Source organism: Pholis gunnellus (genome assembly GCF_910591455.1).
Source record: "Pholis gunnellus genome assembly, chromosome: 1".
NCBI classification, from domain to species: Eukaryota; Metazoa; Chordata; class Actinopteri; order Perciformes; family Pholidae; genus Pholis; species Pholis gunnellus.
In genome coordinates, this window is record NC_136528.1 from 20,051,441 (window position 1) to 20,074,564 (window position 23,124).

The 23,124-nt window shown below is 40.5% G+C and overlaps 1 protein-coding gene across 2 annotated transcripts in view; it reads right to left on the reverse strand.

Annotated features, from left to right (window-relative positions):
• Positions 1–1,110: 1,110 nt before the first annotated feature.
• myo1ea (myosin IEa) overlaps positions 1,111–23,124 on the reverse strand; it is a 45,302-nt gene continuing 23,288 nt past the window's right edge. The window contains exons 8-29 of one of the 2 annotated variants that reach the window (XM_079186391.1): positions 22,923–23,057; positions 22,503–22,635; positions 19,211–19,407; positions 19,018–19,098; positions 18,525–18,611; positions 18,341–18,424; positions 16,721–16,888; positions 15,395–15,480; positions 12,999–13,080; positions 12,657–12,763; positions 11,242–11,340; positions 10,677–10,821; positions 8,533–8,647; positions 8,279–8,448; positions 8,036–8,181; positions 6,112–6,258; positions 5,694–5,851; positions 5,353–5,442; positions 5,056–5,260; positions 4,190–4,225; positions 2,924–3,093; positions 1,111–2,807 (exon numbers count right to left, since the gene is read on the reverse strand). In XM_079186391.1, the coding sequence (XP_079042517.1) occupies positions 2,731–2,807; positions 2,924–3,093; positions 4,190–4,225; positions 5,056–5,260; positions 5,353–5,442; positions 5,694–5,851; positions 6,112–6,258; positions 8,036–8,181; positions 8,279–8,448; positions 8,533–8,647; positions 10,677–10,821; positions 11,242–11,340; positions 12,657–12,763; positions 12,999–13,080; positions 15,395–15,480; positions 16,721–16,888; positions 18,341–18,424; positions 18,525–18,611; positions 19,018–19,098; positions 19,211–19,407; positions 22,503–22,635; positions 22,923–23,057 (2,718 nt within the window). In that variant the 3' untranslated portion in view covers positions 1,111–2,730. The remainder of the gene's footprint in view (positions 2,808–2,923; positions 3,094–4,189; positions 4,226–5,055; positions 5,261–5,352; positions 5,443–5,693; positions 5,852–6,111; positions 6,259–8,035; positions 8,182–8,278; positions 8,449–8,532; positions 8,648–10,676; positions 10,822–11,241; positions 11,341–12,656; positions 12,764–12,998; positions 13,081–15,394; positions 15,481–16,720; positions 16,889–18,340; positions 18,425–18,524; positions 18,612–19,017; positions 19,099–19,210; positions 19,408–22,502; positions 22,636–22,922; positions 23,058–23,124) is intronic. The other variant, XM_079186392.1, reaches the window with a different exon arrangement.

Here is a 23,124-nt window from a genome sequence, read left to right on the forward strand (position 1 = left end):
ATAAAATGTAAGTTGTTATACATAGTTTGTGGAATATGTTGGAGCCCCTTGTGGGGGTCACGTCCTACAGGTTTGAACCCACCGCTGTCGGCCTTCTCTCGAATACCAAATTTAGTCAAACAGGTAAATCTGTCTTCCAATCAAAATGTCAACCAAGTGAGTAAAATGACAGAGAGAGAGAAGAGGCAAGACAACGATTCATCTCCTGTGCTTTAACTAGAACAGGTTGATAAAGTGCAATATGTAGCTATAAAAACATCTGAATGAATAGTAATTAAAATATAGTTATGGTAAAATAAAACCATTTAATTCAATGAGTAGCAACCACTGGACGGAGGTGACTAAAAGATTCAAGGATTGTATCAAAGATGGTCCATTGAGGTGAAATAAAGGAGATGTGTCCACAGTCCAACTCTGATGTTCAAAGAGAATACATAAGACTGAGGAGTTCAGATGAAAAGACAAGATCAAGTGCAGTACATACTGCAGCCATATACCATAAACCAAGAACATTTCTAATCACAGAAATGACTTAGAACCTTAAGGCTTCTCTACAAGTCGTCACTCAAGATAAATGATCCAGAGTGTTTCTTCAGATGGACGATTTTAACAACAGGCTGTTTCCTTGTATAAGGAAAAGCACAGCTGTCAAAAGCATTAACGATGGCTCTGCAAGGCAGGTGGCCCCTCATGACATTTACTTTGATTACTTACAGCTACTGTGTTTTTCCTACTGTGGTACGTCAGAATGCCTTCCGTGAAAAAGGCCTTTTTGTGATATTTGTCAGTAAAATGGCTTTATCTTATTGAAAGGTGGCACATAAAGTTACATAACAAATATTCTGCCATGATTTTTGCCCCCAGCATTGTTGTTATGTCCTTTTTTATACCTGAATTGCAGTTTACAATATAAAATTAAAATGACTAATTTTTGTTCCTTCATTTCAACATTTTAGTAAAAAAAAAATGTCATAGATTTCTTCACTTGAACTTTATTCTGGACAGAAAAGGTAGAAATAGGTTTTTGACCATGTAGGGAAACTCTGTGGCACTGCTTCTAAATAAGCAATTACATTCACCAAAAACTATATATATCTGAACAGTTAAATTAATTTATTAAGTGTGGAAAAAACAACTAATTAGCAAAAACAAAAATAACAGACTATTTAGTGGGGTCTGGTCTGTTAAAGTAGCCTGAACTAATGATCTCCATATTTGTAAATTGTTGCACTGCAGGTAAACATTTTAAAATACATAAACATCTGATTGATCATTGAATGTGTTCTCTGATAATAAAACAAAACAAAGCATTTAAAAATACAATATGACATGCTTTATTAAAAGACTCATCCACTTTTTTGTATTGCACAAGGATGTTATCAACCATCCAAGATCAAACCATATTTGATGATGCAGAAGATCTATGACAGAAGTCCCAGGTGTTTTTGTTTTTACTGACGAGAGCATAGTGTGGTTATTTGATTAAAAAAATACTCAGGAATGTGTAAGTAATGTAACAGCAGTGCAAAAGATGTGCAGAAGCAAAAGGAATTCTTTGTAGTGCCACCGAAAAAAACAAATGTCTTTCACCAAAACCAACTTTTGCACGAACAAAAATCCATTCACCCTAATCGGTCCTAACCATTATTATCAATCTGTAGCTGAAGCAGAAATAAAGCAGCCTTTTGAGTATCAAAAGCAGAACAATTTGAATACTAATATCCTTCAAAACAAAATACAAAAAAACATTCATTTAACCTCTAACCAACGACAGGCGTACTCCTAAAATATGAACACATATACAAAATCAGATCTAAAATGCCTTTTTTTTTTATCATTTCATGTAAACAAATGATTCTCCTCAGTAACTGAGCTTATTTCTCGCTTTACAACTTGTCCTTCATAGACATGACTTACCGGCTGTGGCATGAACGAGTGACGATGTCTGTGTCCAAGGTAGTACCTGTACCAATAAAGTGCTAATACACCACAGACAGCATGCTCGGGTTACAGTATACATTGCCTCTACTCTGTGTCCAAAATATACTGGTGTGATAGAAAAACAAAAACAACAAAAGAATATGGTTCTCCAGGCGTTTCACCACTTGACCTTCTAAAAGGGTTTTTTCAGACCTATTAAATTTGTCATAGCTTTGGTATTTAATATCATTAAAAATCACAGTGTGATGATTTACCGAAACGCCGTCCCCTGTAAGAAGTTACAGTTTTGCACCAAAATAAATATTCCTGGTAAAGCAGCAGTCGCTCCAGTTTTGCCACCGAGGCGATCACCTTTGATTCAGCAATCAAACCTTCCTCTGAAAATAAAAATCACAAGCCTGGTTCCCACAGATTAAGCATACTTCATTCCAACGCTTCAAACATGTTTGAGCTCAAATTCTCAGCAAGATATAAATGACAGTAAGAAGAATACAGAAAGCTATAAATACAATAAATAGTTTTGTTCAGTACTGAAAGGGACCGTGGAGGGAAAACAGACCCCACGGTCAAACAGTCTTCTTGTCTTTACAGCAGAGCCTCATTTCAAGCCTGACGGTCTTTTGGTCTGGTGGTGTAACCGAGAGATACATTCATTCACTACAAGGCAGCAGTGGAGGATGTGCGAGTCTCGCGGTGCTTCTCTCTCTGACTGAAAGCTCCATCCCGTCCTCTGAGAGGGTCTGTGGGGACGCAGCGGGCTCTCCTCCTCGAGCTGTAAACCGGCAGCTCCTAGACCTTGGTGACATAGTTGTTGGGGAAAAGTCCCTGCTTTCCACGAAGTCGTCCTATCCACCACCCGGATGCATCTACCCGACAAACACGACTAGATTAGAGGCCCATTTCAAGCGGATATCCGACACAAACATTCAAGTGCATTTCAACATCACGGAAACGACTTTTTTTCAAAAGCAAGCCATCTTACCCTCTTTGATGATGTCAATAAGTTCGTCAGCATTGAAGCTGAGCTCGTCTGTGTCCTGAGCGTCGTAGGCGTATAAAGCTTTGCACTGGGGCACCTGTGGTTTGGGTTTGGGTGCAGGTTTGGGTCGCCCTCCTCCCGGCGCAGGCCTGCTGGCTGATGGTCTGTGGGCTCTGAGGCGTTATAAGAAAAAAACAGAGGGAAACCACACGACGGTCAACATGTGCAAGAAGGGGCCTCAGTGGGACAAGTTCAGTTCACTGTGCTGCAGTTGGCTGTGAAGTTAAGTCAGAAGAAGCGGTTTGTAGGTGTGGTGTTTTCTGTGTGTGCATAATCACCATCTTGTCACATAAAAACATTTTGACTCCAATTAGATTTTTCCACATCTGTCAGAACCACACTGTGATCAAATTTTAAACAAGGTGTGTTTTTCTATTTTCACCTGACAGTGAGTGTAAATACAGGTTTTGTGTTTATAACGCCTCCTGCTCGATTTTGTTGCTGTACACAAATCCGCCACAAGATGGTGATTGACTACACACTTTATCTTTCACAAACGCACTGAGACTAGAAAACGTTTAAATTTCAGGAAGCCTTTCAGAGCAGAGAGTGTTGATCCAGAGTCAGCGGTACCTTTAAGATTTCTGTTTATTATTCTGTATACTGGCTGTTTTCATTTATTATGAATACTGTATATACAGTACATTCTCTTTTAAAATGAGTTTGTAACACAATGCCAAATGTAAAATTTAAGGATGAGAGTGAACAACTTCACTCAACTGTTCAACTAACTGAGGATCAAATACATCAGAACAAATGAAGTGTCAATAGTTAGATTTTACATAATGCAATATATGCATTTATAAAGGTAAAACATTTAGGCCTCCCAGTGAGATTTGTGTTCATGAAAGCAACTTCCATCTTCAATGTTCATCTCTTTGATACAAATGAGGCATCAGAAGAAGTGCACAGCAGGGATTCTTTCATTACAAAAACGCATTCAAGGATCTTTCATTCATAAATGAAAGATCTATTGTACTAAGATGAATTGTAAAAGAATTCCCATCCGATATCAAAGAAATTGAGCAGCAGCAGAGAATTAAATATTAGTTGCGGACTACAGTCGGCTCCTTCAGAGAGTTTGAACTTTGCTTTCTTTGCAGTCAAAAAAACAAAAAGTACATGAGAAGAAGCGTCAACATATCCTGCTGCTGAAAGTTTTTCTAGTCTTTAACCACCACCCAAAACACTGCAAACTCTCCAACTCACATTCCTCCATTTGAAGTTGGCCGTCTGTCTCCATTGCTACAAAAGAATAAATCATCCAAATTATGCCAAATTATAGAAACACAAGTGTGTGCATTAGAGTGTGTGGGAATATAAAAAGATGTGTGTGCATGTGATGCGAGCCACTGCACCATACCGCCTTAAAACCTCATCACATTCAGCAGTTATATACACGTTGTAGAAATAAAAAAAGAAGTGATCTTTTTTTGTACTAATACCTTTACTAGACACAGGAATGTTAAATACCTCATGGGAGAAAGCTTTACGTGTGAACTAAATGCTACACGGTGGAGTCATGTTAGGCTGAATGATAATTAGCAGCATACATCAGCTATTAAAGTGGTCTCAAGATACAATTGTGTTCGTCATACTCGTCAGATTCCCTGTAATGGAAATAGAAAAGGGGGTCTGGCCTTTTGGGAAAATGACAATCAATGCTTTTCAGGCAATTCAAATCTCAACACCACAGGACAAACAAACAAAAACAGAGCAGCATTACAGCAGCATTCACTCAAATCACACACTTCTAGTTTTCTTTAGTCGTGCGACACTAAGATTTTCCATTTTTAGGCAGTGAGACACTAACACATGATTCTGGTGGGTTTTACCAAAAACAGCTCCAAATAGGCAAACAACTGTCTAAGTCTCACAACTGTCTAAGACAGTTAGGAAGATCCATCACAGGAAGGGTTCACTGATGCTGCATTCAGTGTAAATTGATCCACCTTTGTACAAGTCCTTATTCCTGACACGTCATCTACGTGCATGTGTGTGTTATTTTGTCTACCCCTGTATTTACTGTGTGGTAGGTGTGTTTTAATTTACTGTGTTTTGTGCCAGTGTCTCACCCTGCAGCTCCTTGATCAGGCACCTTCAGACAGTCCAGGTTGGGCTGCGGCCGGCTGCCGCCTCGCTCCTTCAGCTGGCTGCCGTTGCTGGGCAGGAAGGGGCGTGTCGCGTTGCCGGTCGGGGGATTCCTCTGGTTGTGATGCTGCGAGTTCCTCTGATTGGCTACGTGGTTGCTGTTTTTAGGGCCACCATTCTGGTGAGCAACTGCAGCCAACAAAAACAGAAGAAGATTGTTTTAGACAGTCAACGTGGTTGCAAGAGAAGCCTGTTCAGATCCTGTGAGATGGCTGATGTACCTGGAGGTCCCGGCGCCGCCCTCGAGGGGGTGTTCTGGTGAGTTCTGGATCCATTGGAGCGAACCTGAGAGAAGCTCTTCCTAGTGGGGCCTGAGGATGAAAGAAATAAAGAAGAGAGGGGATACATTAATGGAATGAATAAATAGCTTAGTTTGTATCTGAAGTGGATATGTAAAATTTCGAGATGGGACAGAGTCAATCAATTTGGTAAGATTTTCTGACTTGGTCAAATTCATGGGTCAACTTCATCGTGTGACTTGAGTCCACCCCTCGGGTCAACGTAATCACATCTCGCTGTGAGAACGAGGTCATTGCTGTACTTTGGGTCTGTAAATACTCACGCGTGTTCTTCGGAAGCCCGGGGCCGACGCTGACCTGCAGAGATTTGCTCGAAGGCTTCAGTACTGGCATGTCTCCCTGACCCCCAACGAAGAGGACCTGCCGGGAGCCGCCCCCACTCAAGAAGCCCCAGTTCTCCTTCTTCAACTTCAACTCCAGTCTGAGGGACAAAAAATGAAGTTTTGTAGAGCACAAGCCAAAACAACGCTCTCTCTTTAAATGGTCCCTGTGACTTCTTTTGGTCATTATTTTTGAAATGCTTCACTCTGCTTAACCAGTGGTTTTGAAATGCTGACTTATTAGCAATGAGGGTTTAGCACCAGTCTGATTCAAATTCTAATAAATAAAGTTAAACTCAATAAGTTAAGTTATTGACTGTGGTTGATTTATTGTCAAAAAGGTTAGCGTGTGTTTACTTACGTGTTACTAAACTTGAGAGGTAGCTTCCTCTGGGTTTTCTCCTCAAACCTGCGGGCCAGTAAGCTGATGAACTCTGTCTTAAAGACACACTCCAGCAGGCTGTCGTACTCCTGCTCGTGCATGATCATGAAATCATCCTGCATTGTACTGCAAAAACATGAACATGACACTTAATAAAACTCAAAATCCTCGTATCCGCTGAGGCCTGAAGCAAATCTCACAGAAGAAAAAACGCATTGACAAGGTTGTTTTTTTAATGCTTTAAAGACACTCCACTGCAGCTTCACTGCTTTGATGGAAGTTAAGATGGAGAGTCAGAATCATCTTTCACATTTGCATAGAAACAGAGGGGGGCTCACAAAGCGGCTCACATCTGAAGAGGGAAGACAGCTTGTGCCCGTAACCCACACAAGGATACTTTGTTGCTCTCAAAGAGGTGGACTTTTTCTCTGATGAGCTTTTTACAACTCCTGCTTTCGCTCATTGCACCACCTGGTCCGTATTACCCCGCTGACTCAAAAGCCACATGCTCTGATTTCTACCTCTAAAACAAGACGTACAGTGTCATTAACAACAAAGGCAACAAAGAGTCTCTCAGTTCTTTGTGCTATTTGTTTCCATTTCTTTGTAGTTAACTCTGTGACATTCTTTAATGAGAATGTTTTTGACTGCATTATATTTAGCAACATTTGTGAGATGTTGACCATCAGTCAGGCCTGCACACAAAGAGACAGACACACAGACACATGTACAAGAGACAGGTTTAACATACTCCACATGTTTTCAATGTCCCTTGAGTGACATTTACAGGAACATGGGAACTTATGTGAATGGAAATGTCTTTGAAGTAGATTCATGTCTTTCTGCAGTGCAATGTGTAGAGATCATATGGTGGGCCCATGCTTCATGTTGAGCCGCCATTGTCTTGTTTTGGAAACAACTAATTACGTACTGCTATACTCGTACACATAGATTTTATGCTCACAACAACAGAATAATCGTGTGCCTTGTGTAGCTATACAGTTTATGGTATGTCGTGAAAACACATTCCTTGGTGGCGGACTGTGATCTTTATGTTTAGTCATTAGCACCCATAATGCCTCTGGAGAGCTCTGGGTCCCAGTGAGGACTGTGTGAATCAAGACATCAGCTTCAAAGTAAAAGCATGGGCAAGGTTCACTGTATTCAGCAGAGTGGGATGTTTGCAAGTGCGTCTAACTTTAAACCCTTTTTCCGAAGGAACCCGATCCGAGAGAAATACCAAGAAACATGTTGTTGCTCAGTTGCAAAAAAGTTGAATGCACATCTGATAAATGTCAGTATGTCATTAGAGTATATTGCCATCTACTGCAAGTCTTGGTATTCAGGCTCTGTTTTTATCCTATATTATGTTGTGTTTTTTTCCCTACGATATGCTCTTTCAATCAGGAACCTCTGGTCAATGTTTTAACAATTTGTTTTTGTATTTGAGTGGACTAATGTGTTGCTCCTCACGTAAGCTGTGTAAGCTTGACAACTTGATGACTGTCCATGACCTGGAAATTGTAATATCCCTAAATGCAAATGCGGCAGGAGTTAAATTGGCGGTGTAGCAGCAGGATGCAGGGCTTACATTTGACTTATGTAGATGGTATGAGCACCAAATTTGTTTGTATGGAAGGGTTTTGTTTGTGGTGGTCATAAACAGTGATGAAAAGATCTTTGGTGCTTGCTTGAACTAAAGTGAGACTCCATTAAAACCACCTAAAGGAATAAAATACTTGAGCAAAATCCTGTTTAGAAAAAAAGTAACTGAAAGTTAGTGAAAAGCTGTAAGAACCTGTGTTTCAACTGTTGACAGGGAGTTTATGTTGATAGCTGATACACATGATGTAATACTTCTAGTATTACAACCCAGTTTGTCTCAGATTTGAGGGAATTGTACCTGAGAGATACTGCCAGGATCTTGTCCACATCAATCCGCCTCTTCAGCACCTCTGTAACCTGCCCTTTCTCTGGTCCCTGTTTCACTTTTTCTCTTCCAATCAGGTACACGGACTTTGGGGTCAGGATCAAGTCCCTCTTAATTCCCTAAAAATAGCAGGAACAAAAACAACAGAAGAACTCCATGAAGGTTTTGTCAGTTGTTAAAAGACCGGAGCAAGCTGCAGACTCAAAAGAGACCGACCTTGAAGCGGCGGTCATATTTTGTGACTTTGTCGGCGAAATCAATCTTTTCTCTCTTGGCCAGGAACTGCCGGAGCTCAGGCCTGTCATCCATGCCCAGGTAGTCACCGACGAAGTTTCTGTTGATGCTGTGTCGCCGCCTCTCCTTCCGGTTCACCAGCAGGTCAGAGGCTAGAACCAAGAGAAAGAGAATGAGAGATGGAGACAGAGGAACTTTGACAGTAGAATAAAGCTGTAAGATGTTGCGCCACTCACCTTCTTCCCTCATCTGGACATACTTCTTGCGGGCCATGTATCTCCTCCAGGCTTTTTGGATGGTCCTGGCGTAGCCATCGAACTTGCGCTCCCTCGTCTCTTCCAGCAGAAAGAGCTGTGAACAAAAACAAAGAGAAACGACACACAGTAAGAGACGAGCACACCTGCTCAAACCCAAACACAGACACACCTAAAACACGGGGACTGGAAGGAATGACTGCACATACATACTGAACATTCCTGGGTAGAGTTGAACAAAGCCAAATCTAAACATTTAGATTTGTATGGCTTTTCAGTGTATGAGAGGAGGTTTTACTCCTAACTACTCTACAGGCAGTGTCATCTTCTGCATCTGACTGATTGGTGTAAGGGGTCAAATCGCTGATCTGCTGAGAGATTTAGCATCAAACAATATCTCCAAGACCTTTTCAACTAAGCTACAACATTGACTGTGTGTTTCCGTTGTCAAAACATGTGTTAGGAAGGGATATTCTATCAGCCACTACTGAACAGGAGGAATGATTTCGAGGAGTGTTTTAAGACTTACTTGAAATAATGCGGACCGATCCTTTATTTCAGGATAACTTATTGATTAGGTTTTACTGGAATACGGAGATTGTTTTGATTTGTTTCCGATCATCAGCACATTGTTTTGTACTGTTCGGTATGATCAATACACCGCTTACCAGTATCCACATCCAGTAAATAGTTTATTCTTTGGCCGTTAGGTGATTTCACCACTTCCTGCTCAAGGAGCTGACTCTGTACCAGCAGACCACCAGTCTGTCATTTTCCCGATGGGCCTCCTCTATACACGCAATCACACTCTCTGCCCTCTCCCTCCCAGACTAAACATCCTGCCCACTGCAGCAACAGGCCTGGCATCGACACGGCCGGCCACAGGCTGCAGTGTGACAGGACAGGAACAAACCACAACCAACAAAATGCACTGAGTCATTAATTGAGACAGTGACACCACGTCATCATTCAGTGTTTAAACTTCCCAGATAACAAATCTAATAACAAACAGCAGGTGGGGTTTATGTTTATATTACTCAGTGATGAATTTAGCTCAAGATGATCATTATTAGGACTGCAACTAACAATTACTTTCATGATAAATAAATCATAATAATGACGTGATGAACTGATTAATCAGTTAGTCGGCAACAATTTACTTTTAACCCCCGATTTGGTATTTAAAAGCAGCGTACAAAGATTTAATACATGGCTACAATAAATATGACTGACAGTAAGCCGCCGCTCATCCGTCAGCGCTTTGACGGAGAAACTCGGCGTCAAACAAACTTGACTTATTACGTCCAACAGAAAAAAAAATGCTTCAATCATACCACTAATTACTAAGTGTCAGTGTCTTATCAGACAGAGAGACTTGTTTTGAGAAGCTTGGCAGCTCATTTCAGCGGTCCGCCCTGTGTGATATTTGCGTTTCACGAGCACACCTCAATGACTTGGACTCTCAGTCTGGCAGTGTGGGGGATGGGGGACTCTTGGCATGCACGGCTGCAATGAATGAGTAAAGGCATTCAGGATCAGCTGTAAGGCCTGAATTAAAAACTAAGATGTCTGTGTATTAGCTTACAAACATACATCACTGTGTGTGTGCAGGCTCCTTCGTGCACGATGTGTACAAATGTTAATAAGTGAGAGCACGGGCATTACACAAGTGCTGCTTTCATAGGAATCATGAAAAAAAAAAACGTAGTTATGGTGGAAAAAGACAAGCCTTTACGATGTCCCCCCAAACTCTGCAACCACAGTCTGTACTTGTGTTTTAGTTCCAGAGCGGTGTTGACTCAGTGCTGACGTGGTGCAAGGGTCGGGTTCAATCTCCTCCCCTACATCAGGGATTCAAGCATGATTTGGGACACTAGTGCCCTTTTATGGTGCTTATTGTAAAAATGGTGAGTTCAGTTTTTTCCCTGCAAACAAAAAGGCTTTTTTTGTGTGCCAGCACACACTCTGACATGTGATTTGAGTTCGACGTCTGTACATAAATAACATCTGAACAAGTTTTTGCTTTGAGGTCCATTTTTCTGGATTGCTTTCTAGTAGAGACGTGGTGTCCTAAAGTGCAAAGACGTAGCAAAAGAGCAGGATCCGATGGCGGATGTCAAACATACCGACTCAGGGGCTTTAATGAAGATCTTGGTACGTCCAAGCTGGAACTGATCCTGGTCCATGTTGACAGAACGTAAGAGATGAGAGACGCCTTGTTTCTCGTCTCCTCGCCACGTTGGCCAGGACTCTTTGGTCAGGATGGCGTACCTGAGGACCAGGAAGTTCATTAGGGAAAAAATAGAGGGTCATTTCACAATATGACAAACTTAATGTTGATATTGTACCAATACAACATTTAATTCCATTCCAATAACTAAAGTCAGGGTATTTACCGAACGCTCTCTCTTTCAAAAATTAAAAGTCTGTGCACGTCACTGTGTGGAGGGTAACATGAGGCCAATCAGGACTGACTTTAGGTGCCATCTTAAAATCAGTCATGATTTTATGGAACTCGAAACATTGTATTTTATAAAGACATCAACAGAGAAACGCTGCAGCAGGCAGTCGCTAAAAAGGTCGCAATGTAATAGTTCGGGGGAATGTCCAGGTCTGTATCAGGCTCACTCCTTCAAACCAAATTATAGTCAGAAATAAGTATGAGCTCACTGTGAGTCTGAGGTGTGTTACCTGTTGAGGAACTTCTTGAAGACTCTGCGATAGGCGTAGCCAGCACGCCTCACCCTGATGTTTTCCTTCAGACCCAGGTACTCCACTTGGTGCTTTACTCTTAAGACACACAAAAAGTTGTAACATAAGAATACAATTAACAAACTTCTTTCTGCTCTTAAACAATCACGATTAATCGATTTTCAAAATGGCTGCTGATTAATTTCATGTTGATCGACTGATTGTTTCATCTTTAAATTGGAGTAAATATATATAATAATAAATATGAATTGTGTATTCTCATACATGCTGAGCACTAAGCCATCAGAATGTGGTTTTGTATTGATGTTTGATTAAAGTTTACACTTGCTGTGTTTTCCCTTCCCCGCCTTCCACATTCATGTTTTAAGGTTTTGTTCTTTTGACATTGCGATAGTTTTGTGTTGTATGTAATTATGAAAGCTGAGAATAAATCAGATAATATCAAAAGGACATAAAAAGTCAAGACACAAAAACATCCTAAAGTAATTTACTTTTTCAGTACTTTGAGATATCAGCTTTTAACTCAAACTTCTTTTACCAGGTCTACGGTGCACGAGGCTCCTGCTCCACCAGCGGAAGGTATAATCATATGTCATTGTATGCAAACTAGCTGCGTTTTGCAAACTTTTCCCCTCAAACAAAGACCTTAAGCACTACTTAGTACACTCAGACTTCCTGTGAAAACAGCAGTTCCGGTGCTAATTAATGAGCAACTCTGCACCCGACTCACAACAGGAAGGTCATAGGCTCTGAACAATACAACAGAACTCTGTATCTGAACATGTAGTGCCTAAAGTCTGTGAGCAAGGAGGAAAGAGCGGGGAAACTGAAACAAAGGGAGAAAGGGGGGGGGGGGGGGGGGGGCAATGTCTGAAAAAGGTCTCAGATGACTCGGTCTTTGGACGGACAGAAAACATCCAAAAAAGAGCAAAGAAATAAAACAGCTGGAAGCAAAACAGATCAGAACAATGATTCTGTGTTTTCTTTTTGTGTGAGAATATTTTGAGAGTTAGACAATTTTCTATTATTTCATCTTTATCTACAGATCATAAATATATTAGATTGTCATCAATTCCTTGTGTTAATTGCTACTGGAGATTTAAAAAAATATATGAAAAATTACATATTTTTTCACAACATATGTATTTTCAAAAGACAGAATAATATGACGGATGTAGGATCATCCTCGTCTCTAATAGTCTGGTCCTGCTCAGAGCATACATGTGACAAATCATGTGTTCACCCTTAAATGTTACTCACACACCTACTGTTAGTGAGTGGGCCACCTGATACATGTGTCTTTTATCAGCAATCAGTTTGATACACACACTGGATGGTTTGTCGTCATGAGAGACTGTGAGGACATCAGGGGACACAGCGGGTCAGTCACTTACCGGCTCTCCTCCCAGTCTCTGGGCTTCTTGGTCTCGTTAGGTTTGATGCAGCGGATGTAGTGCGGAGTACATTTCATCAGTGTGCTCACCAAATCGTTGGCTTGTTTCTAAAAAAGGTGCAGTAAGAGCAAAGATCAAGAAAGGTAATGATGTCACTGATGACCATAATGATATCTCATGAAAACCCAAAATGCTGCGTCTGAATAACTGACTAACTGCTGAAGGACACACCACTGAACAGCAAACACACATTATCTTTTCAAAGGCCTTTACCACAGCAACCCTGATAAAGAAGAGGGAGAGGTACATACTGTTTTCACACACACTCAGCTGAACACACACCTTTATTTTGCTGCCTGCAGTTGTGGGTCGACCCTTCTTTTCAGCGTTGAGGTTTTCTAGAAACAGTGCTCTGATAAAGGCGCTGTTAAGAGGACAAAGTTGAGGAGATTGAGTTAGGACTGACACAGGAAGGGTATCAACGAAAACAGAGTAAACTCAATATTGTGTTTTAGAGATGAAAATAATGTTGAGTTTCCCTGGCAGCCAAAAACAAAAAATGCAGTTAATGATTAAAGAACCAAGGACCTTCGACTAAGGTCACTGGTTAAAATTCCTGAACCACTTGGGAAGGTCTCAGTTGGGGGCGGGTGGGAAAACAAGTGTGTGTGTGTGTGTGTGTGTGGTCACACTATGCTGTATTTGTACAAACACCTCTCACCGAGGCCACACTGCTCAGAGGAATGTTTGTGACTATTTGATGCTTCGGTGAAATAAAAAAAATGTATCACTTTTAATTGAAATTTGGGCTTTTGAGACGAAATATAAAGAACAATGTTAACTTTCTCCTTCAAAGCCGAATTTATGGAGAATAAAAGCATGTCGTGCGTCTTCTTTTAAGTCTCTTCTAAAAACACACTTTGATCAGAACGCTTATCCTGGTGTTATCTGAGATGCCTGTTTATTCTATTGGCTCTTAATCTTGTATTTTATCATTCACTTTGGTATTTTATTTAATTTTTCCTCGGTGAAGCACTTAGTACATTGTTTTGATAAGTGCTCTGTAATTAGATTTCATTGTTATTCTTATTCTTACACTCCCTCCAGCAGGATTACTGGGTCCCAGTACACTTGGATTTCAAGGAACAATATTTTGGTCTAATCCTCAACGTACAGTTCATAGTTTGTGGTGTTTTATAACATCACGACTACACTATGATGTGTTGCTGCTGGTCAGAATGTAGCAGATATTTGTGAGGTTTACATATCCTCGGGTTTCTCTCAACTGAAGACAAACACTCAACTAATTTCAAGAATATTTTAAAGTAGCTCAGGCTTGAACCCTTGATGTTCTTGTAGGAGACTCAGTCTAAGGGTTCATTTGTACCTTCTTCATAGAACTTCATACATAGTGCTAAAAGGGAGGAAGGTGTGGGTTTTTGTGACAAAGGTACATTTAAAGCCATCTGCAGGCCGTACTGAGCCACACTGCAGCCATTCATAATAATGATTTAGTATCTCAAGTCTCACATGCTTGTGTATCAGCACTTTCCTGCATTATGGAAAAGTGCTACACCCACTTTCTCGACAGAGTAGAAGCTTTTGTAGTTTTTCTTTGAGGTTATGCTGTAAAATCAACACTTTCAATTACTTATTTAAAGGCTACACATTCAAAAGGCTTACCTATATTAATTGATGAATGAAAAGAAAGTAATCTAAAATTAGGATCTTCAAGAAAGCGCCTTTTGTGATCAGCACATCTGTCATTCAGGCACAAAGTATTCAGCTCCTTTTGAACTGTGTCGGCTGTTTTTTTGCTTTGAAAACTCACATAAAAATGTGGTGACTGTCAGGCCTGGTCTGAAGTTGACACCCACTGCTGCGTAACATTTGGCTTACTTCAACTTGCTTGTGATTCAGCCTTTGGTGTTTATCAATTCATCACTTTCTCAGTGCTTTTTCATATTAGTATTTGTTAAACTCCTTCCCCTTTCTGACTTTCTCCCACATTGGTATTTGTTTGTTTTTAAACTTCCGGCTCAGAGCTATGGACGCAGAAGAAAGGATCAGCAGGTTGTGTGTACAAATGAACCAGAGGTCTGCTAATACTGTCCAGCTGACAATACTGGTCACTCCTTTCTTCTCTATTCAGACCTGCTGCTCTGAGGAATGAGGTCTGCTTCCTTCCTTCTCCAGCTTCCTTTATGTGTGACCGTGCCATACTCTTTTATCTATGCGTGTATACATGCTTGTGTGCCTATATGTGATGTATATATTTTCCAGCATGTGTCTGAATGGGATTTTGATGTAACCTCCTTTCATGCCTCACGTAACAAGTACACAAAGGGGGCGAGCAGTGGCTGAGGCCTGCAGGGGTTACACAGACAATGCAGGCTGTTTGCACAGATGGCCACTTTGACACAAAGAAATCCCAAGAAACCAAAACACAGGGGAGACCAGACTCCACAATGCAGCCCCCACAGAGAGATTGCACTTGTAAGACCCCAAAAGCCACATATCTGGAGCAGCAGCCAGACGTGATTCAGGGTAGAGAGCGCGACATAACCGGGCCCTGCACACTTCTGCTATGTCCCACCGGCTTCCAGATGCGCTGGAACATCTGAAGCTCTCATTCAGATGTATTCAATTATAACCATGTGCATCACAATAGAAGACTCCCTTTAAGTGTGAACCATAGAAATCCTCACCACATGTCGGTGCAATGTGCAATGACTTACATTTCACTGCTCTGCATCAGCTCAATGAGGTCAGTAAAAAGGACGTCTCGGTTCCTCTCGCAGAAACCCTCCGCATCGTAGGACACCTGGAGGAGAGACACACAGAGGCATTTCTAAAGAGTCATAATTATCAAAGAGGACGAGGTTGAACTGTTTGAAACCTCCAACAAAATGACAGATGACACCTGTGTGAAAATAAAAAGCTGTGACTGATATTCTGGCTTAAATCAAAGGCTTGAATTTTATGGGAAAAGAAAATGAAGGGTAGCAGATCCAAGCTTTACACCACCCTAGGATTAGCTTCCTTATAAAACTAAAGTATATAAATGAAACCGTGTTATTTCTGCTATACTGTAGCCTGAGACTGTAGGAATGTTTTGAGTCCGGTCATGGGAGCCCCTCGAGTCTTTATGGCACAGCTCATTAAGCCTGCGGCATGTGTGCCAGGCTGAGGCCATCACACATCTGGAGAATGACACGGGACAACCTCGGCCCAAACCGCCAGAGTGAAAAATAAATGCAAAAAAGACGAACTGTAATATCTGAATTTCATGAGGCTGATTAACATGTATGACGTTGTTAGACACTGTTACATAACAGGAGGGCCTGTAACTATAAATTGAGAGGAGAGAAAGGTGGTGTCAGTTTAGACGGGAAAAACTTAAAAGGGCGAAGATGACGACACCGACTCCAGAATTAAAGTTCCAGCTGCATAACTGGTATTTATGACAGATCATACCACACCATAAAAAATGACATTTTAATAACTTTCTATTTCCAGAAGTTTCTGTCAGCTGCCTGCTGAGGACCTTATGCGTAAAACATTACAGTTTCTAACATGGCAAAGGCAAGTGTATGGAGGTTGCTGTAAACCTTATACTGAACTCGTAATCTTTTGGTTTTGAGACATAGGAGTACATTTTTCTTTGCATGTTAATAAGAAAAACGGTTAAGATAAATCATACTATATCGTCCCACAGGGAAATTTATACACAATATCCACATGCATGCATAGAACATAGATCATAGATCATACATACACTCATGCATAAACATGCTTAAATACTCATGTTGACAATAGTTAAGAATAATAAAACCAGGTGTAATCCACACAGATAATAGATAATCAATACACAATATATTAGGTTGCCAGTATTCATAAATGTTTATGTAAGAAACATGAAATATGAGATACAAATATTTTCAAGCAGACGGGAGTATTCTTTGTCAAAAACAAGATGATGCAAGTTGTCAGGGTGAGCTGACAAACGACCCAAACTCCCCCAAAATGAGTGCAGCGTTTTAGATGAGCACGCTCAGACTGACCTTCCCAGCGTAGTGGTGGACGATGAAGCCCTGGTTCCAGCTGTTGAAGTGTTCGTGGGTGTTGATCTGAACTCGGAGCTTCTGCAGCATAGTCTGGTCTGCTCCCTCGCCCACTGCGTGCATGGTGGCGCACACATCATCCAGGATGCACATGATGCCAGGAGGACTCTGGGATCACACAGAAAACATTGCACACTTGTGTCATCATTGGCTCTAAAACTCACCAAGACTTTACAAGCTAGGACTTTATCTATTCTGAAAATGAGGGTTTCTTTTTTTCTGTTATAACTCAAATAGACACATGCTTATATGTACCAGAGCTGGAACAATTAATCAGTTGACAGAAGATTATTCAAAAACAATTTTGATAAATCAATCATCTTTTAAAGTCATTTATCAAGTAGAAATTCTAAAACTTTTGTGGTTCCAGCTTCTCCACTTATTGCGGGTTTTCTTGGTCTGTAATGATAGTAAATAAATTACCTTTTGGGGTTCAAAATAAACACATTTGATGACGTTGCCTTGGGCTCTGGGAAATTGTGATAGACATTTTTCACTGTTTTCTGATATTTTATAGACCGCACAATCGATTATTCAATGATGAAAATAATCAATTGTTGCAGCCCTATTATGTGCCATTAGAGGTTACCTATTATAAGTAAGTATCATGAAAAAAAGCTACAAATGCTATAAATTGTACATGTAAATCTAACAGTGGAGCAGCTTAAGCACGGCCTCTCTCTCTCATGCTGACCTATTTGGCTCCATTATGTTCTGAGATGATCAGTAGACCTTCAGTTTGCGCAGCTGCAACAGTGTCTATAAGTCAGCGAACACAAGCCTCTGTTAAAAGGACACATGTTAAGTTGTCACTGGACAAACTAAAGTCTGTTGTAAAGAGCTGAAGTGTCAGGCACTGATACAGATCCCCTGCTCCTCTCTTGTTGTAGATTTCATGGATTAGACCTCTCAGTGGGGCAGATAAATCAAATTAAGAGGCATGTCGGCAGGTTTAAGGAAATTAAGCTACAAGTCACGGAGCAGAAACTTGGCGGGAGTTTGCAACTCAGTTGGGAGCCAATAAAACAGATGCTCATTAATAAAGATCATGTTCACGTTTCATTAAATTGATGCAGGGAATAATAATACTGTGTTTTTACAATCTCTCAATAAAACTGTGCTTATTATCTCCAAAAAGAAGGTTGTATTTCTAGTTGTATAATTACTTAAAATAGCTAAATAGGGCATTTCTAAAACATTGTATCTATTTTCCAATAATCTATAAATACAAAACTACCACCTGTATCACATGATTAAGAGCTGCAACTAATTATTATTTTACTTATTGATTATTTTGCCAGGTAATTTCTTAAAAAAAATAATATATATATATTTTTATACATAATAATAATATTATCACATAAGACACAGATCACCTGCAAATCCTCACTTTTAAGAAGCTGGAACTAGAAAATATTCAATATTTTACTTGAATACTTAATTAGCAAATAATTGCTGGTTCATTTTTTGATGATGTCGTTTCAGCTCTATCCATAATTGTCTATTACTGTGTGTTATCCACATGCAGCACTTTAGTATTTATATGTTTGGTTTATTTACTTTGCTCTCGATGAGGTCACAGACAATCTTGTTGTTGAAGTACTCAATCTGACTCCACTTGATGCCCTCTTGCACATACTCCTCCTACAAAGAGAGACATGAGTCAAAATACAAAACATGTAACGAGGCAGCAAATTAAAACCATAGAGACCAAATACAGGAGAACGCTGTCGAGGACGTTTACCTGCTCTGCCTTCAGAGTCAGCTCAATGAATATCTGCTGCAGTTTCTCATTCACAAAGTTGATGCAGAACTGTTCAAATCCATTTTTCTGATGAAGAGAGTTAACACAGTTAATTAAATCCACACAGACTGAGTGAGATATGTAGGAGTACAGAAATCCACTCAGTACCTGTTTTTAATATTAGGAATCCAAAGCTCTTGCTAACTAAAATAATACAAAAACATTTAGTTCGTCCGATCTCAGCAACAATATTTCTCATTAAGCAAACTAAACAAACAAGTAATCAGATTAGAAAAGCTTGTTGAGGTCTGCTGTCTCAAACGGGAGATAGAACTTAATCCACATACTTTATAAATTAGTTTTATCCTTTGTGTTTAATCTCTTTAAATGTTCAAAGTTAATACCTGTTAATCTTTTATTTAGTTTATTCGTTGCTGCAGGGTAAAATTCCAGCAGCCATGTGTCGGCCTGTGAAAAAGCCAAAAACACTTACTTGGAAGATTTCAAATCCGTAAATGTCCAACACTCCGATATTGAACTCCTGATGATCCTTCACCATGGCTTTGTTGATGGACTGAAATCAAAGGATTGTGTTCCCAAAATAAATCTTCATTATACTGTAGGTTATCACAGCTTTGTCACTTATGAATACTGAAATCGAACACTGTACAAACATGTAATCATACCTCGACCAGGAAGTCAAACACTCGCGAATGCAGGGCTTTGGCGAGGGCGTCACGTGTGTGACAAGCCTGCTCTACGTTCAGCGTCACGTCGATGGACTCCAGTGTGCTTCCCCACTTGCTGTCCATCTTCCGGCTCGTCAGTTTCTCCTTCAGACGGTTCTGGTCAATTCCAAGCAGAAACGCAGGAAAGGCTAGAACTGTTAAAAGACAGAAGAGACACGAGAGGAGAATACAGAGTGTATAAATAAACATGTATAATTATAAATGCTCATTTTCCAAACAGAATCTGTATTTGCCATTTTTTCAGACATATATAGATTATATATCTATAAGTGCAGTATATTTATATAATTACTGTCAATTTGGCTATTTAAGCATGTCTAAATGCATATTATGCTGTTGCTGTAATGCTGTTCTGTCTGTTATGATAAAATAGAGCAGCATGTTAATGGATTATGCTCTAAAAAACAAAGAGACATCTCTTATAAAACCAGTATGCAAATCAACATGCAGGATTGCATTCATTCGAAAGGCAGCCTCATGTGACCTTTGAGTAGCAGAGAGAACCACTGCATATTTAGAGCTCCAATATACCTTTTGCTCTTCATTTACTGTTATCTATCTGTGATAAAGTCTCACAAATCAATGCACAAGTGTGGTGTAAAGCCACAAAATTGCCACAAACCCTTGAAATACAAGAGCGAGGAGAACACCAGAGATCATTTGTCCCGACCTGGCATTGATATTCTCCCCTGAGAGCCCCTCCCTGCCTTATTACAGTGACTCACTTCCCTGAAAAGGAAATGGCTCTCAGGCCTGCAGACTCACTTCGTCTGGGAATGCTTCAGACCACTGCAGTAGCTCCCCTAATGGGACATGAGGGTGTGACTGACCATACGCCAGCTTAAATCAGGAGGAAAAGTCATTCTCTGTGTTCAGCATCAAAAGTATAGATTGTATACAAAGGCTGTATACAATATGTATATTTCGGGAACAATGCTCATATGAGCACAAGTTCCCCTGCAGGACATTTGTTAGTCAAAGAGGCACAGGATAAGGAGAGGAATAGGAGGGAGTCACATCCCATAGGATGTGACAGATACAATGATTCTGTCACTCAATGCTTCATTTCTGCGATATTGACTCTGCTTATCTAATTTGAGATGTTTGCATGTGGTGCAAGATAAAGAACTAAAGCACACCTTTCACAACTTTGTAAGAGTTCCATCTGCAGTGAGTTATGAGATTATCATCTGGTGCCCCAGAGGTTTATAAAGGAATAGCTTCACATTTTGGGAACTTTTTTGGGGCCAAAACTAAGATGAGAAGATTGATACCAATCTCATATTTGTTCACTAAATATAAATCTATGGCCAGCAGCGAGTTAGCTTAGCTTAGCATAAAGACTGGAAACAGGGGGAAACGGCTAGCATGGCTCTGTTTAAAGGTAACAAAATCCACCTTCCAGCACCGCTAAAGCTCACCAATAAGCATTTTATATCCAGTTTGTTTAATTCATAGACATTTTTTTTTAAACGCCATGTTGTTGTTTTATTAAGGGGGTTATGTGTGGGACTATTTTTGCAATCAGGCACAGTGACCTCTTTGTACAGTAGTCTTTGTGCTTAGCTGAAGGTCAGTACAAAACCAACGGTATCTGTTGATACGGCTGTAAAAAATGACGTCTTTGGATTTTACTTAGTATACAGCCTTAAGGATGCACTGTTACAGGCAGAGAGAGAATGGATATGCAATATTGTGACGTAGGGGGTCAAGTGAAGTCAAAAACCTTCTTGCTGACGACACATAATGCCAAACCCAAAAATATTCCTAAAATAGTCATTATTACAAAACAGCACGTCACTGTCGGGATCAACTTACTTTTAACTAAATAATAACCCGACCAACCAAAATAATGTCCAAATTAGTAGTTTCAACATTTCTTTCAACAACAGATGACGCACTGACTCTTGTTGCCGAGTGTAAGTCGAGTGAACTTGGCTCGCAAAGTTTCATACGTGCAACACACTGCAGCTAAAGCACACAGTAAGTGAGACTGGAGGAAACAGGAAAAGCAGAGATTATGGAGCGCTGCTGTTACGTCTGCACAGAACAGACCAAGGCTTTGTACGCGGGCAACTGCACTCTCATCTGCATCATACAGACACAGCATGAGGAGCAGGGTAAAGGAAAGGAATAAAAAAAAAAACAGCGACGAGTAAAATGAGGCAAGAGAAGGAAAAAGAGAAGAGGACAGAAGGAAAAGTATGTTTCCAAGTCATTTTTTGTCAGACAGTTGGCTGCAGCCCTGCATTAACACAATACAACTTTAATAAGGAGTGAAAGTGGTGAGGGAGAAATATCCTCCAAAACCAACCAGAGAAGTGCAGCTCAGGACACTGAGGAGAAGAGAGACAATCCAAAGGCCAAGAATGTAATGAGAAGAAGAAATTTGCCACAATTCAGTCTCAACTTGAACATCAGCACCATTGTCTTCAGCCTCAGTCGTAACCAGAGAACTGTATCAGTCTTTTTAGCCACACTAGCTATGTTGGTCATCCACCTCTTTGGTCCAGACTCAGCAACTATTTATAGGTTGCCATGTTTTTTTGCCCATACATTCATGGTCCCCAGAGGACAAATCCCACTAACTTTTTTATTGTTTTATTTGTACTTAATCTATGTAGATAACAAGCTATTAGATGGATTGGCACAGCATTTGGTGCAGCCATTCATGTTCCCCAGAGGATGAATTAAAACAACTCTGATAATTTCCTGACTTTCATAATTTGTTTCATTTTGTTAATTACCAAATACCTACAAAATGAATGACTTTCCCATCGGCCTCAGCGCTTAGTACTAATTAGTCAACGTTAAACTCTAAACTAAGATGGCGAACATGGTAAAAACTACACCTGCATGTTGGCATGCTGACGTTAGCATTTAGCTCAAAGCCCTGCTGTGCCTAAGTGCAGCCTCAAAGAGACACAAGGATGTCAGTAGACGACTAGACATCGGCATGTTAGCATTCTCATTATGAGAATATGCTAGCATTAGCTTTTATCTCAAAGCAAAGCTGTGCAGCTTCAAGTGAAGCTTCAGAGCCAACATTCACCATCTCAGTTAGCTATTGATTGCCAAAACTCACAAAAGGACGATTTCTATCGGCCCCTCCCGGCTAATTGTTTAACATCGAACAAAAAATATCACAAAGTTAATTTTCAAAAAAGGTTTTAATTTGAGCTTTGGTTGTTACCCGTGTTACTGTGAACCATATTAAAAGCCTACTTACACTCTTCACTCTCCACAGCAGCGTAGTTGCCTGCTTCCTTGAAATTTATATTTCCGAGGTGCAGGACTCCGGCCACAATCTGAAGCACCATGGAGCGGTTCTCTGCAGAGATGCCGATCACATCCATGGCATGCTGGGAAAAGCAAAGGAAAGGGTCATGCTAAATCTTTGCTGCAGTGTGGGTTTATGCACTCCTGTGGTACCTAGCTCAAGTCCTCTAATTACTCCTGTTGCGGTCTCACTGGTAAACAAAACCAGGAGGAGATCGTTGGAAAAGAAAACAAAAGAGGACAGGGAGTGAGAGGAATGGAAAGAGAAGGCTGTGAGCCACATGAACGCTGGTATGAGGTTCATAGACACACACAACACCACTGAGGGTGGTAAATTATTGCCTGTTAAACAGAAGGAATCTGACCGTACCGTCGTCTCCTGGAAGTCACTCTTGTCGTTTATGTCGTCCACTTTGTAGGAACCGGACTGATTGAGGTAAGTGTAGTAATCAAGGCTTGTGATTCCCAGGCTGCTCTTCTGCTCTCCACTGGCTCCTTCGATCAACTGCAGAGCAGAAATGAATAGTGCATTGTGGATGTAACTGACATGTTCTTGCACAAAGGCTGTGTAT